We start from the raw sequence: 15888 nt of genomic DNA, 5'->3' as shown, positions 1-15888 counted from the left end.
GGAGGAGGAGGAGGAGGAGGAGGATGTTTATGATGATGATGGCTGAAGAACCTGTCAAGTGGGAGGTTTTGTAAATTATTGCTGCCTTAATGGAGGGTTCCATAACTATTGTTGGCATTTTTTCCCCTTAGCTTTACTAATTTTAGCATGGTTTCTCCTGATAGAGACATAAGTAAGGCAAAAATGGAAATAGTAGAGATCTGATAGCAGTAATTAATTACATATACAGTATATATCTGCAACTTTGACAAAAATATTGACTATAGACACAATAAGGGACTGAAAGTAATAGGTGTGGTCAAGAATTTTGATTTGCAAGCATGTGGTTCTGGATTCAAGCACTCTCTGTGGTCCTTGGAGCATGTTTTCTAATATAGTTTCAGATTAACCAATGCCTTGAGAGTGAAATTATTAACTAAAATTGTGCAGAGGTTTGTCATATATACATGCATGCACACACACACACACATGCACACATGCACACACACACAGAATAAATGGAAAGTTACTGGAGTTCAATGGAAAAGGAATGAAATTCAACAATAAAGCTAAATGGATAGATGAATTAGAACAGGGATACTCAAGCATGTTGAATAAAAACTGGAATCGATGGCACAGTACTAGAACCCGTCCTGAAAAATACCAAACAAGAAATAATTCAGGTCAAGATCTTGTAACAGGATATTGGTTCAAGAATCTTAACTTTTATCAGTGAGAGTTAATAACACTCTATGGGATAAGTATCAAGGGCACATAAAACATACCCACATGGCTGTCAACAGTCTCATCCCCCAAAACAGCCAAACCACCAAACCTAAAAGTTACTGCCAAAACATCATATATAAAATGTTTGGTGTTACTGGAAACTTAAACATCAATAGAGATGTAGACAGGATATACTTCTCATGGTAAGATGGTGGCTGCAGTCTCAAATCTATGTTGATGTCATATGAAGCACATGTCATGACACAGAAGTAATATCTGCAGCAGAGGATGGAGGCCAAAAACTATCTTGCCCAAGTTTGTGAGCTCAAAAATAACAATATCTTTAGGATAGCTAATGAACTCAAGGAAAGGCATAAAATAAAAGCTGATGTGGATCTCTCTGTAAAGAGCTTTGATAAATTTATCAGAACAAAATAAAACAAAATGGATCAGTTCACTGAAAAGTTAATGGCACTTGGCATGAAGTATTGACAAGTTTATGATATCTCACTTTGATGATTATGTCCAGGCAATTTAAGAACAATAGATCATCACTAAGCATTTGCAACATAAAAAGCAGAAAACACTGACCGACAACAATTATAGGCTGTGCTAAACTAAAATTGAAAACATCAACCACATTATTGCTAACTGTAAGAGAATGTCTTTTAGATATTATTTTCCCATGAGGCATGGTGTGCTGACCTGAAGAGCCTAGAACAGAATAAGAAAAAGAAAATTACCAACAGACAATGTCAACTATATTGAGACTGATGGGTCAAAAGAATATTAGAGGAACTTGAAAATTAAAACAGCTTCCAAGTTAAAACACAATTAATCAAATATTATTGTATGGGACAATGAAAAAAATACTTTGTTGTGGAAATCAGCTGTCCTCTGGACACCAATGTCATCAGAAAGGAAATAAATGCTCAAATAAACTTGAGCATCTATGAGACAAGACAACAGAAGCAACCTCCGTATTACAGAGAAATTTGATATCATAACTTTAACAGCAAACATTTTGAACATTAGGAAAAAAGAAAAACACTTTCTCTCCCTACCTACACAAACAACAGTTTAAACTGTGAAATTTCAAATATAATTCCTTGTCAGGATAATTAATATAATTCCTCGTCGGGATAAATGAACATATAATATATATAACAGCTATAATGTTGATATCTATAATAGAATAAAAATATTACTTTTTTATTCGATCATGGGCACTCATACTTGAATGCAAAGTCATGTACATACATAAACACACATAACATGATTTGTAAAGTACTTTCATGAATTCACAATTTCATGAATTTAGAAACACTTAAAATCTCTGTAAACCCCTGTAAATGATCAATATACATGATCAGTAAATGATCAGTATACACATGCACATACATTCACAAAAGTGCAGCTATGTGATGCACATTGTATATATTTATATAAGAGTATGTGGAATGTATTTGTATAGAGCACTTAAAGTATATTGATGCAAAACCCATAAAAAAACATTTTACCAACACTTACAAAAACCAATATAGAAAGTGAACATTAAATTATGATGATGATAATGATGATCATGAATGAACAAGTACTAAGTGATGTTAAGTGCATAAATTAATAGGATTACTTACTCAATATCAGGAATATTAAATTCATGATATGTAACGGTTGTTGCGACATTGATAATTCAGTAAGACTGTTTAAGATACAGTACTATCCAGACACAAAGTAGGATAAGTAAGTTAAGGAGGCAAAGCTTAGAAAGAAAAGCACTAAGAGGAAGCTGTCTCTGAAAGATCAGGTAAAGATTGCAAAAGCTTACCTTACTCCAGAGATACTATCATCTGCATTTAATACTTTTTATCCCCAAAACTTCAAACCGAATTGAAAGGTTTCACCTTCTACTTTTCTTGAAGCTAAGGTAAGTTGTATAGACAGTAAACTGGTGTAAATTTTCAATATTTTTAGAGAAATAAATTTATCTAATTTTTTTTTATCAACCAGTGATAAAATGATTTTTTAAAATATTGATATATACTTGACAGTTGGTAAATTTACTTAAGGTATCATTTCATTTCTTCATGACAGTGTCAGCTTTTCTGTGTAAATTAATCAAGTCCAATTCATTGTGCCTCATCATTTTGTGAGACATCCTCATGCCTCCAAATTTTAGTTTGTGGAAACTAATGAGGTTTAGCTACAGTGGGTATTATAAAGTATTTCATTTATTTTACTTGATTATCACAGATATTGCATTGCAAAATTATTGTTTGTAAAAATGAAGTTTTAAACAGAGAATATATATTATCATACTGTCAGCAAATGGTTAAGAAAGACAATACAATATTTTGCATTAGTAGTCTACCAGAATATTCACAACATCAAAATATAGAAGGATAAGAGAAAAAATTAGAGTTGAGTTCACCATGCCCTGAGTAGGTTACACAGATAGCATAATTCACTGCTGTGGTCAGCAGTTGAACTGAAGAATTAGCAAGAGATTTGTTAGATTTCAATGTGAAATTTAGTCATTCCTAAAGAAAAGCTTGTTGTACTTTATCCCAAGAGAGATCTTTCATCTGCTTTATGTTACTGAAACCAAAGTTTCACGCAAAATCTGTGGTAGCCAGTAATTAAAGAACAGATATTCCCTAGCATGGGATACAGGAACAATACAGTTGAAATAATGAAATGCAAACAGACAGGTGCAACAAAACACCTTAAAGAGTAGAAATCATTTGATAACATTAGAGGAGGAAGTTTTGGAAACTCTACTTCAATTTTTTATTATTATTATTAGATACTACTATGTAGTATTTTACGCTTCTATAAAAATACAAAACTTGTTACATGAACACTGGTAAATATTGAAATTTACAAACTTACTCATCTTATATCATATTCAAAAGCAAGAAAAATATTAGGAATCTATAGAAGAAAGGAAGAAAACAATACTTGCAGAGGAATCAGATTTTAAAATGATGGCAATGATTATAAGGATGATGCATTAAAATATAAATTTTGTAACCACTCATTTTTAACCTTCAAAATATTTAGAATTACCTCAAGAAAGTAAACTATGTAACACAAGCTGCACTGTAACAGGTTATTCACTAATTTCCTGAAGCAAATTTGGAAAATATTTGTGGTGTAAGTTAATTAAGTTCATTATGATCATAGCAATTAAATATAATTATGAACCCTAATTAATAACGTTTCATTTTTGAAAATATTGAAACTGTACTTTGGAGTTTTATTTATTGATATTTTTACTCAGAAATCAATAAGAATATGTTGAAATAGAATGGCATTCATGCTTTTCTTAGAGGTTCTCAAAATTATTATCAAAATAAGTAGTAATGATGAATAGCTACAATGGAATAATGAAACTAGGTCATGGGATGAGCCAACAAAGAAGTTACATAACTGGCAAGAAAGAATAGTTAAATACTCTCAACTCACACCCTACCATCTTTAAAAGAGAAGGATGCATCAGTTAATAGAACCTTAATTACATTATGCCTTAAAAATCAAAGACAAGATGGTCACAGCTGATACATCTTTGGTCTGCTTGATCAGAGCCGACACCTTTGGCTGAACAACAACAACTAGGTCACTAAAGTTTCCATTCTCTTTTTACAGTTCTAACTCACCATATTGTTCATTAAAATGAGTAATCATCTTCATCATCATTTTTATGTTTGCTTTTTCTATGTAACATGGAATGGCCACTGGCTGGATGCCTTTCCTGAAACCAAAACGTATTTGCATTCCAAGAAACCAACAGAGCATTTGGCCTACAAGACACTTTATTTATAGAAGGCATAAACAAAGGTGCAGCTGCTCAAACAGTGATAATGTGAAGATATATGAAAACAAAGACTTGCACACACAAATATATGTGCATGCACACACACATTTAAATAAATAGATGGATATAAATGTAAATATACATGATAAGCTTCTTTATTTTTTCCATCAACCAAATTTTACTAACAAAGCATTGATTTGCCCATGACTGCCATGCACTGTAATGGAACTCTAATCCATGTGGTGATTGCAAAACAAGTATCATAACCACACAGCCATGATTGGAAGGGTATTCATCATGCTAGTTATACTATCTAATCAAACTTTATGCACTGATTACACAATGTAACACATGTTTTGTTTATTTGTATTTTTTAATGTTCATATATGCCTTTTTTGCCACTAAGTTAAAAAATCACATTCGTTTTGACGTAACATCGATAGTTATTTATTTATTTATTCCTAATTTCATATTTGCTCGTTATATTTGTAATTTTCCTCTACAGCACTTTGTTTGTTCAATCTATTCTAGTATTGTAAGGATAATTACACAACATTTAGTATTTTTTCATATATTGAAAGGTATTTAGGAAGTATATTAGTTAGAACAAAAAGAAACAATAAAACTCTGGACTGTAAATGCCTTGATGACTCTTTTCTTAAGATAAGAAGTGCTTTGACGATTGAGATTCTCTGGAGTGTATACCTTCATCTCTTCTGACTAGAGACCATATATAATCTCCCATCATAGCAGTATCCCATCGTCTGTGGTATCTTTTTCCCATAGTTGCGATGTTCTGATGAAATCTCTCACCATGCTCCTCACTGATATCACCCAAGTTTTCGGGGAAAAAATCTAGGTGAGAGTGCAAAAAATTAACCTTTAAGGAGATATAACAACCCATTTTCTTGAAGTTTTCAATAAGCTTTGCTACCAGCTGTTTGTAATTAGGATCCTTGTGATTTCCTAGGAATCCATGAACTACATCATGAAATGCACACCAAGCTTCTTTTTCAACTTTTGTCATCGCTCTTTCCAGTTTCTTCGACTTTAACATTGCATTTACTTGGGGCCCAACAAATATGCCACCCTTGATCTTAGCCTCAGATAGCTTTGGAAACATAAGACAAATTTCTTGAAAAGCTTCTCCTCAAAAATCTAAGGCCTTCACAAACTGTTTTACCAATCCGAGTTTGATATGAAGTGGGGGTAATAAGATTTTGTTGGAATCTACTAGAGGCTGTTTGAGAACATTTAACATTCCTGGCTGCAGTTCCATTCGTGGGGGCCAATGTACTTTCTCGTAATGATCATCATCAGCTCTGCTGTCCCACAAGCAAAGGAAACATTAATACTTTGTGTATCCCCCTTGCAAGACAAGCAAGAAGACAAGCATCTTGAAATCCCCACAAACATCCCACTTGAACTCAGTGTAATTTATTTTGTCGAGAAGTTCTTTGACATTATCGTAATTTTCTTTCTTCTGTATGGAGTGTGCAAGAGGCAAAGAAGGATATTTATTTCCATTGAGCTATCTATGAACAGTCCCCATTCTGCAGAATCATGCTTGAGTCCAATAGCAGTAAACAATCCAATCACATCTTTACAATAACACAGATCATTAATATCTTCATAGTAAATTTCAAATTCTTCATGGCGTTTCTGGTACACAGATGTCTTGCAGTTTCCCCCCAGTAGATTGCATTCCTTCAACTTTGATGAAAGAAGTTCAGCTCCTGACTTAGTAAAACCCAGATCCCTGATTAAATCATCTAGCTCACTCTGATTTGGAAAGTGAGGCTCCGAAGTCGTTCTTGGTATGAAAGCTTTCTCCATTTCTTGGCTGCTGCTACTTGTTGACTCTTCAGATGAAATATTTTCTGTGGTAGTGGTACTCGTAAACTGTCATCATGTGGGACAGGTGCTCTAGATGATGGTATGCCTGGATACTGAAGAGCTTGTCTTCCTTTCCCTTTTCTGTACTTTGTCACATCGATCATACAAAAGTAACAGTCATCATGATGGTTCTTTGGCTCTCTCCATACCCTTGGAATGTACCTCTTAACCATCTTTCTAGAGTAGATCGACAGCTTCCACATATCACATGTGGGGCCCAAGGTTTGTCCTGGTCACCCATGGGCATTCCGAAATAGAGTCTGTATGCTATCCACAATTTGGCACTTTTCACGATCTTATGTAATACCTGCTTTTTTCCAATATAGTAACCACACACATAGCAAAATGTATCTAGAGAATTTTTACATACTCTAGTAGCCATCCTGAAAGTAGCAGAACTTAGTAATTGGTCTGAAAGAGAAAATTAGACATACATTTAGTAGCGGAACATTATAACAATACCAAATATATAATAACATTGAAAGTTGACATATTTTTTTAACTGTTGATGATGCACAAAAAATAATTTCATTTGTGGAATCAGCAGAAAAAATGGATTGATAAAAATACAATAAACTATTTTTTAAAAAAAATTGTTACGTTGTGTTACCAGCATTAGCAACTGTCTATAATAATGTTCATTAATATATTTGCACTGTAATATATTACTTTGAATTAAAGCTATGCAGATATATAGCAGAAGCTAGATCATTTCATAGCCCAATGGTCAGCCTAAAAGGCTACCTTTCTGAACTTTTGCAAATTGCATGCTTAGTCTGGCCAGTCTCACCCAGAAATGGGGTGAAAGGAAATTTTCCTTGAAAGCTCGGGCAGAGGAAGCTGACAGCTGTTGTGATGTTTAGGATACATCTGGCCATCAGTCACAACTATTGTGAGGATTGCTCCACCACTTACCTTCAACCAGAAAAGGCAAACAGAATTACACTTTCTAGTACCCTAGCAAAAGATTGGCAGACAACATTAAAAACCCCAAAGGCAAACCCCTTCCTCTTCAGCCAAAACTCCATCAAATTCTTCGAGTTATACTAAGAGAAGGTGAATAGGGGGAGAGGGAGTTGCTTCCTTACAGTAAATTTGTAAGAAGATGCATGAGTGACAAGAATGGCCTGCATGAATGGATCTACTCTCAGCATCCACCAGCAGAGAAGACAGCTAGGAGAGAGTACTTGCCTTTGGTGGTTAGGGCAAACATGTATTTGTGGCTGTATTCAGTTTGCTCTATGTGACTGCTCTCTGATTGGATGTTCCATACTGTAACTTCCTTATATTTTTGTTTTTCACGTAAAATTTCAGTTTTTGTAATCTCTCACTCTTCGTCCCCTCATTCATCATCCTTGTGACAAATGACCACCACCACCACCACCACCACCGCCGCCGCCGCCGCCGCCGCCGCCGTCGTCGTCGTCGTCGTCGTCGTCGTCGTCGTCGTCGTCGTCGTCGTCATCATCATCATCATCATCATCATCATCATCATCATCATCATCATCTATTTTGGCAGTACAATGACTAAATGATTTCTTCTATTTCAAGCACTAAATATTATCTGAAAAAGCAAAAATGTGTCAAGTGTTGTGCAGGATTTAGTAAAGTCGGTAAGTGCTATTTATTGAGTTACTGACAATCACAAAATGTTCATGAATTACTAAGTTGCATGCTTATATGTGTATGAATACATGTATGTATATATGTATAAATGTAAGCATGTATGTGCATGGATGTATATATAGTATGTATGTATTTATGTGTGTATACATGCATATATATATCTGGCATATGTATGTAAACATGCATGTACGTGCACACATATATATATAAATATGTATGCATGTATGCACACAAGTCCTTTTGTGTCAGTTATTCTGAATTGGGAAAGTGACATTTTACTAAATTTTTAATTCCCAAAGTGTGGTATTGGACATGTAAGAAGATACATCTTCTTACATGACCAATACCTCTATTAAATATTCAATTACTATCAGCTAACATCAGTGCAGCATCACTAAGCTAAATATAAAAGAATAACTGTTAATTTCTTTCACTACTATTCTCTGTGTATTAATCAAACAATCAAAAACCATATGAATACTAAACTGAAACATACTATGAAGATAATATCACAATATCACTAGTTTTACTTTACTTGCTGGGATTTCATAGAAAATATACTCAAGGTGAGATTTAGCAGGTGATATACTAGGATGAGTACACATTGCTTTCTCAAAGTGCATGAATGTGAAGCTATACAAATTAGCAAACCACACATATAATCTACCTGCTGCTTTCAACTATGAATGACAAAGCTTCCTTCATGGAATTTATCATCCAGTGACTGAATTAACTGGGAATCAAGTGTCTTTGAAAGGAAAATAGAATACACCACTTCTAGGGATAGAATATAAGCAAATAACTCTTTAGCTGGTAGTATGGGTTTGTGTTCTCTCAAATATCTGCAGTAGTACAGAAGAAGTAGTACAACAATAGTTGTACAGCAGCAGTATAGCACACAGCAAATATGATATAATGATAATGGTTATAGTACATCAGTAGTGTATGACATCAGTAGCAAATAATAGTAGTAGAATAGCAGTTGTACAGTGGTAGTAGTAAAATGACTATGGTACAATAGCAGAAGTGCAATAGCAGTACTGTGGTAGTAGTACATTGACAGTAATATGCAGAAATACACTAGCAGTGGTAAGATGGTACATTGGTACGATGGTAGTAGCCTGCTGGTAGTTGTACAATGCCAAATGTAGAGGGAGTGCAGAGTAGCATATTGACATTAGAATCATTGCTGCTAATATAAGCACAGGGACTGAAATTTAGTGGAATGGGTTAGCTAATTAAATCAACCCAGTACTTGACTGGTAGTTTATCTTATCTACTTTTGTGGCAGTAGTACTCTTGTGACAGCAGTACTACCCTGCACATCTGACTTGGAAAATAGTCTACCACTCCTTCCCAAACCCAGTAAATGCATCATTTACTTTTCACTTCTACTGCACCTACTCTGGCCATCCTCATACTAACTACTTTACTCAATATATCCGCTTTCCTGCCCAATCTATTATTATAAGACATAAACCCACAGAAAATTTCACAAGACAATAACTACTTCAACCACTTTAGTCTGGGAGGACCTCAAGGACCATTTCTAATCTAATAAGGATAATAATTTCTTTCATTGACACAACGCCAGAAATTCAGGAGAAGTGATTCATTATAATACATCGTGTGAGTGAGGAGGAGGAGGAGCCCTTTCTACTTCATGCATTAGGCTCTAAACTGCATCTGGTAATGGGATTCTGGTTCAGGAGTTCCAGGGTTTTAACAAGTGCAGAACCACTGCTTAACACAGTCCTGATGAAACAGGACTCTTTTTGACAATTTTCCAGGGCTTTTGGTCTTGATAGCCTATCGTAAGAAAGTCAATAAACACAATGTCTTTTGCATCCCTCAAAGCTAAGGCCATCACCTTCCCTGCAGATGAAATGGCCTTGGCCTTCTGTGGAGAAGGTGAGGAGAGGTGTACCCACTGCGTGAATTATCTTTGTCTATGGCTCAAAGTGATGAAGCCAGCCCTCATCCTGGCTAAGGAAATGTGCAAGGAAACCAGCTGGATCTACCTCAAACAATGTTAGATTTTCCTGTGATATGACCAGCCTGGTTTTCTGTGCATCGAGTGTCAGAAGATGTAGCATCCACCAAACAGAAAGCTTTATCATGCCATGCTCTTTGTGCAGAATATTCTCAACTGTCATGGGATATGCTAATTATATTAACTATTTGATTTATAGTCAATTGCCTGTGATCCATCACCATGTGGTGAAGACAAGGAATACTTTCCTTGGCGGTGGCAGATGCAGGATGTTCAGACCTTGGGTCATCTTAAAGACTCTCCATTCCACTCCTAAATTCAGCTTTCAACTTTTGCACTGTTGATAAAGCTGAAGTGTCATCCTTTCATGTAGCAACCATGTCAATATGAATGTCATTAGGGTCTAGACCCTTTTTCTGCAGATACTTGACTTGATAACACCACAATGCCAAATTTTGTCCAGTTTCAAGGGAAGTCACTACTAGTTATTTTTGAAGTCTTCCTTGACTGGTCAGGCATTAGTTAACTTGGAAAGAAATAATGCAGAGTTGAAATTAATGCATGCAAGGTTTCACAGCTCTAGCATCATTCTTTCATAGTCAGCCTATGAATTTTTCAATCCCCACTTGTAAAGGAGCCAACCCATGGATAAAACTGTAATGCTAATAAGAGGATATAGAAAAAGGATGCACTGAGAATGGCAGCAATTAGGAATGATTGAAACAGCAGCACAATGAATATGCAAGCAAGCCAGAATGATAAGAAAGAAAGGCTGGTTAAGATTTAGAACTGAAAATACCTCAGAAAAGAGTATTTGAAGACAATGTCAATGCAGAAGACCATAATATTGCAAATAAAGAAGAGCTAGCTGCCTAACACCAATACAACTCCTCAAAATGCAGAAGAGATATAGATCAATCTAACTGAGATATGAACAATAATAGACGCAGCCAACACAGATTGAAGAGAAAATAGTTATAGATCAAGTGGTAGAGACAGTGAAGTCAGAGAACTTTGGAGTGAACCAATGGAAACTGATGCAGCAATCAAGTAAAGTAAACATGATCTTAAAGTATATACACAAGTCTGCATGTATAATGGTGGCAGAAAATAAGACATTTCAAGTGATGTTTACTAAGTGATGGGAATAGAGAGAATAGAAGGGTGAACAAAGAACCATGGTGGAAGAGAAAGATATTTGGAGGCATAAAAAGGAAGTAATGTCAGTAATTGAAAGAAGGAAAGGAGAACTGCAGAATTATCACAAGTATGACATGCTGAAACAAAAGTTCAGTATTGATTTCAGAAGGTTACTGGTAGTAATGGAGGAACTAAAACAGTGGGTGCAAGCCAAGAGAGCAAAAATCACTTGATATGATCAGAGATTCAAAGAGAATAAAACAGATAAAACAGACTCTTCAAAGTTGACCAAGAAAGATTCTATCAAAGAAATAAACAAAGAAACAGACACCACAAATGCAGAGGATAGGCTAAGATTTGGGAACGAGATATGAGGGAAGAAGAGACATAACACTAACACACAATGGCTAAATAACATAAAATAAGTATAAATCCTCTACAAGAAGATATTGAGATAAACATGGAGTATGTTGGATGTATAAGTAGATGAACAACAGGGAAACAGCAAGCCCAAGTGGAGTTCAGGGATAATGGGTGAAGAAATTTACTGAATGTCCATAAATGATAGCAGAACAGTTATGCTTATTACTTCAAGATCACACAGGAATCCTAGGTTGGTTGACTAGAGTCAGAAAAGTAATGTGCCAGAAAGAAGTATCAAGGGAAATGTTGTTGACTATTTTAGACCAATATTCTGACTGCCTGTCATTTCAGCTAGTAGCTGAAATACTGACAGATGCAATGTGTGAGTTCAAAGACCAGAATAATCATATCAGAAGAGTTGTTTCTTCTGATAAAAGTATACAAGTGTAGATGCAGGGGAACCAAGATTAACCACTGATCGATAAAACACCGCAAAAAGCACAAAACAGACTTAGGGATGGTGTAGATAGACTACCAGAAAGCATGATATGGTTCCTCATTTTTAGATTATGGGCTGCAGGAAAATGGTTGGAATTGTTTATATCATGAATTCATTGAACTAAAGTATGAGTGGATGGACCACTGAACTCACATAAAAAAAGTTGAGTTTGTCAAAAATCAAATATGGAATCTTCCAAAAAATGACTTCTCATCATTTTTTTTTTTTTTGACTTTGAGAAACATGAATGCCCAGTACAAGTTCAAGGAAAGAAAAGATACAATCAATCATCTTTTCATGGGCAAAAAAGAACTCTATGGGAAAGACAAAAATCAGCTAAGTCCATTGTTTTAAACAGTGCATTGCTTTAGCATGCACATGAAAGTGGAATTTGGGCTGGAAAAGTGTTGGGTGTTGATTCTAAAAAGAGGTAAAATCTAACGAGTGGATGGTGTGAAATACTGCCCATGTGGGAAGTTGTGAAAAGAATAGATAATGAAAGATACAAGTATCTGGACATATTGGAAGTAGATGAGCTGATGCTAATTTTGGAACATTTTGTGATTCGTATTTGAATGGTACAAAATCCATTGATACAGGATTGAGCTCAACCCTGGGGTCTAGTGAAACTAACAGGGCTGACAAGCCAACTATAAGAAGGAATAAAATACAAAAGCTGTAATTTATATTACTATTTTCTTTAGACACCTGGCTGTTTAGGTAACTTCCATAATTTCTAAATGTTTCAATTCTTATTCAGTATAACATAAAATCAATCATCTCAATCTACTTGATTTTTATATTTTAAAAGGATTGACGTAACTCCTCAGAAAGGCAAATAGACAATACGAAGAGTGCAGTGTGATTGCAATAGATGTTTTATTGGTTGAATAATATTTCAACAGCAAGCCAACCTTTGTCAAGTTCAAATTATAAGTGATACATAGAAATTCAAATTCAAAATAATAATAACAATAATGGTAATAATAATGGTGCACATGGCAGAAACGTAAACGGACCCCACTCCTTAAAAAAAATTTTTTTTAAGGAATCCCACGTTTTCAGCTATGGAGATTCTGATTCTGAAAATATAATTTTAAAAAATCGCAACTTCAAAATTTCACAAGTAAAAATAGCAAAGAAATACTGTGACAAAGTGAAAGTACCCTACAAAAATGATGACCGTCAAAATAAAGAGCTGGACGTTATTCCTCATGTTATTCCTTATGTCCTGCAAATAAAATCGGAAAAGTATAAATGGACACATGAGGAATATATTTCAATCCTACACGCTTATTTTACAACATATACATATAAAATCTGGAAGAAAAATGACCTAGATAAAGACTTGGATACAGCAATGAACCCTAATAAATCCTAATAAACTAGCTAACATACGAAAATATATTCTCAAAACAAAATGAATATCAGAAATAGAAACAGAACACTTAAAAGGAAAAATACATCAGGAAAATGTAGATAGTAACCACACAGCAATGCCAAATAATATCAAAAGCACTGGGACTGTAAAACACGAAGACAGACATAACATTACCAACAAAAGTGAAGTAACCAATGAAAAACAACAAACCCAGACCGTATGAATGTATAATGATGAACAAAATGCACCAAACCAGAACACCACAGACAAAAATATGAATGGGAGGGAATACAAAACAAATCTAAAACCTGGAAACAGTGAAGGTGAACCTAATGATTATGATACATTAAAAATGATTATAATCAAAGAATTGAAAGCCATAGATCTCAGTATGGACTACTGATTGTACTTCCCCAAAATTGAAATTGATACTAAAACAACATTATTAATAAATAGCATGAACATGGCCATCACAGAACTAATAGCCACAGAAACAAATGTCAATATCACCAGGCCAATAATATATGCAGCAGCCAGTGTGGCCACAAAAGAAGCTGTATATTCCCTCAAATCCATCCAAACAGGAGTACCATCACACAAACAATCCCTGTGGATAAATAATATCCAGAAAAATATAGAAAACAAAAGAAAAGATCTGTCAATCCTTAACGCAACTAGTAGACAATCAACGTTACTAAGCAACAAGAAGAGAGTAAAAATACTGTGTAAATACAAAATTACAGAACAAAGTTTAACTGAAGTAAAAGAACAGCCAAAGCAAGATATTGTTGCCAATGCACAAAGAATCTGCCGGTATGAGAAACGCCAACATTTCTTTGAACAAAACAAACAGTTCAACTCAAACCCAAAAAGATTCTACCAAGAACTTGGCAAAAATAAAATAGACATCAATGCAGTACCAACAGCAGAAGAAGTAGAAGAATTTTGGAAAGAAATATGGTCAGCGAAGGAACAACCTCAGAAAAGGGTCTATCAAAACAACGATATCAGCACCGGAATGCCTCTGTACCCCTATAATAACTGAAGAGGTCACCCAGGCACTGCAAAAACTAAGCAACTGGAAGGCACCCGGACATGATAAGATCCTTAATTTCTGGTTAAAATATCTGACGGAACACATAAAAAGCTGGCTGAGAAATTTAATGACATACTAGCGGAGCCAGAGACAATGCCTGAATGGCTCATGGAAGGGAAAACTATCCTAATTCCCAAATCTACTGAAATGGCAAACCCACAAAATTACAGACTGATAAAACCATATGGCATATTACCAGTCAATGTATGCCATTAGCCCAGAAGGAATATAAGAGATGCCACAACAATATAGCAAGGCTTGTCCATTGGACACTTTGCAACAAGTATGCACTTGACAGAGCAAAAAATTGGTATGACCACAAACCCGAAAGCATCATCAAAAATGATAATGCAAAGATCCTATGGGATTTTATGATTCAGTGCAACAATGAGATAGAGAATAGGAAGCCAGACATAGTCTTAATTGAGAAAGAAAGCAAACGATGCTGGATCATAGATATAGCATGCCCAGCTGACAACAAGGTATGCAATAAGAAAGAAAAAAAGTCGATAGATATGACAGGTTAGCTTGGGAGGTTAAGCAGTTGTGGCCGATGAAAAGGTGGTAGTAGTACCAATAATTGTCGGAGCCCTGGGAACAGTGAGTAAAAGTCTTGAGAAGTACATAGAACAAATAGGGGCTGCAATAAGGGTGAAGCACTTGCAGAAAACTGCACTGCTTGGAACTACTCGAATACTCTGGAAGGTACTCGAAAAATAAGAGGTGTTACCTTAGTTCACTGGTAGTGAACAGCTGACACCCTAGTACATCTCCAGCATTAGAAGCTGTGCAAAGACAATAATAATAATAATAATAATGATAATAATCCATTTTCTATAGGTAGAAGACCTGAAATTGTGGAAAGGGGGCTAGTCGACTACATCAACATCAGTACGTAAGTGGTACTTTATTTTATCAACCCCGAAAGGCTAAAGGCAAAGTCGACCTCAGCAGGATTTGAACTCAGACCATAAGGACAGATGAAATGCTGCTGAGCATTTCACCCGGTATGCTAACAATTCTGCCAGCTCACTGCCTTAATAATAATAATAATAATAATAATAATAATAATAATAATAATAATAATAATAATAATAATAATAATAACCTGTCTCCCTACGATCTACAAAGCCTTTACTGCAATAATATCGCAGAGAGTGAGTAAACACCTGGAAAATAACAACCTGTTTCCAGAAGAGCAGAAGGGATGCTGCAAGGGCTCAATAAAGCCATAACTGAAGACAGCCGCAGAAAGAAGAAAGGCCTCAGTATGGCCTGGGTGGACTACCAAAAGGCTTTCGACAGTGTTCCCCACACGTGGATTCTGGAAACACTAGCCATAAACAAGGTGGCACCAATTATCATAAAATAC

At 35.3% G+C, this 15888-nt stretch overlaps 1 protein-coding gene across 1 annotated transcript in view; it reads left to right on the top strand.

Moving 5' to 3' along the window:
* LOC128248071 (uncharacterized) overlaps window positions 1–15888 on the top strand; it is a 65246-nt gene that overhangs the window by 45565 nt on the left and 3793 nt on the right. The window contains exon 4 of the mRNA XM_052968474.1: window positions 7970–8031. Within this exon, the coding sequence (XP_052824434.1) occupies window positions 7970–8031 (62 nt within the window). The remainder of the gene's footprint in view (window positions 1–7969; window positions 8032–15888) is intronic.

This window comes from Octopus bimaculoides, chromosome 6 (genome assembly GCF_001194135.2).
Source record: "Octopus bimaculoides isolate UCB-OBI-ISO-001 chromosome 6, ASM119413v2, whole genome shotgun sequence".
NCBI classification, from domain to species: Eukaryota; Metazoa; Mollusca; class Cephalopoda; order Octopoda; family Octopodidae; genus Octopus; species Octopus bimaculoides.
This window is presented reverse-complemented; position numbering and strand designations above follow the sequence as displayed.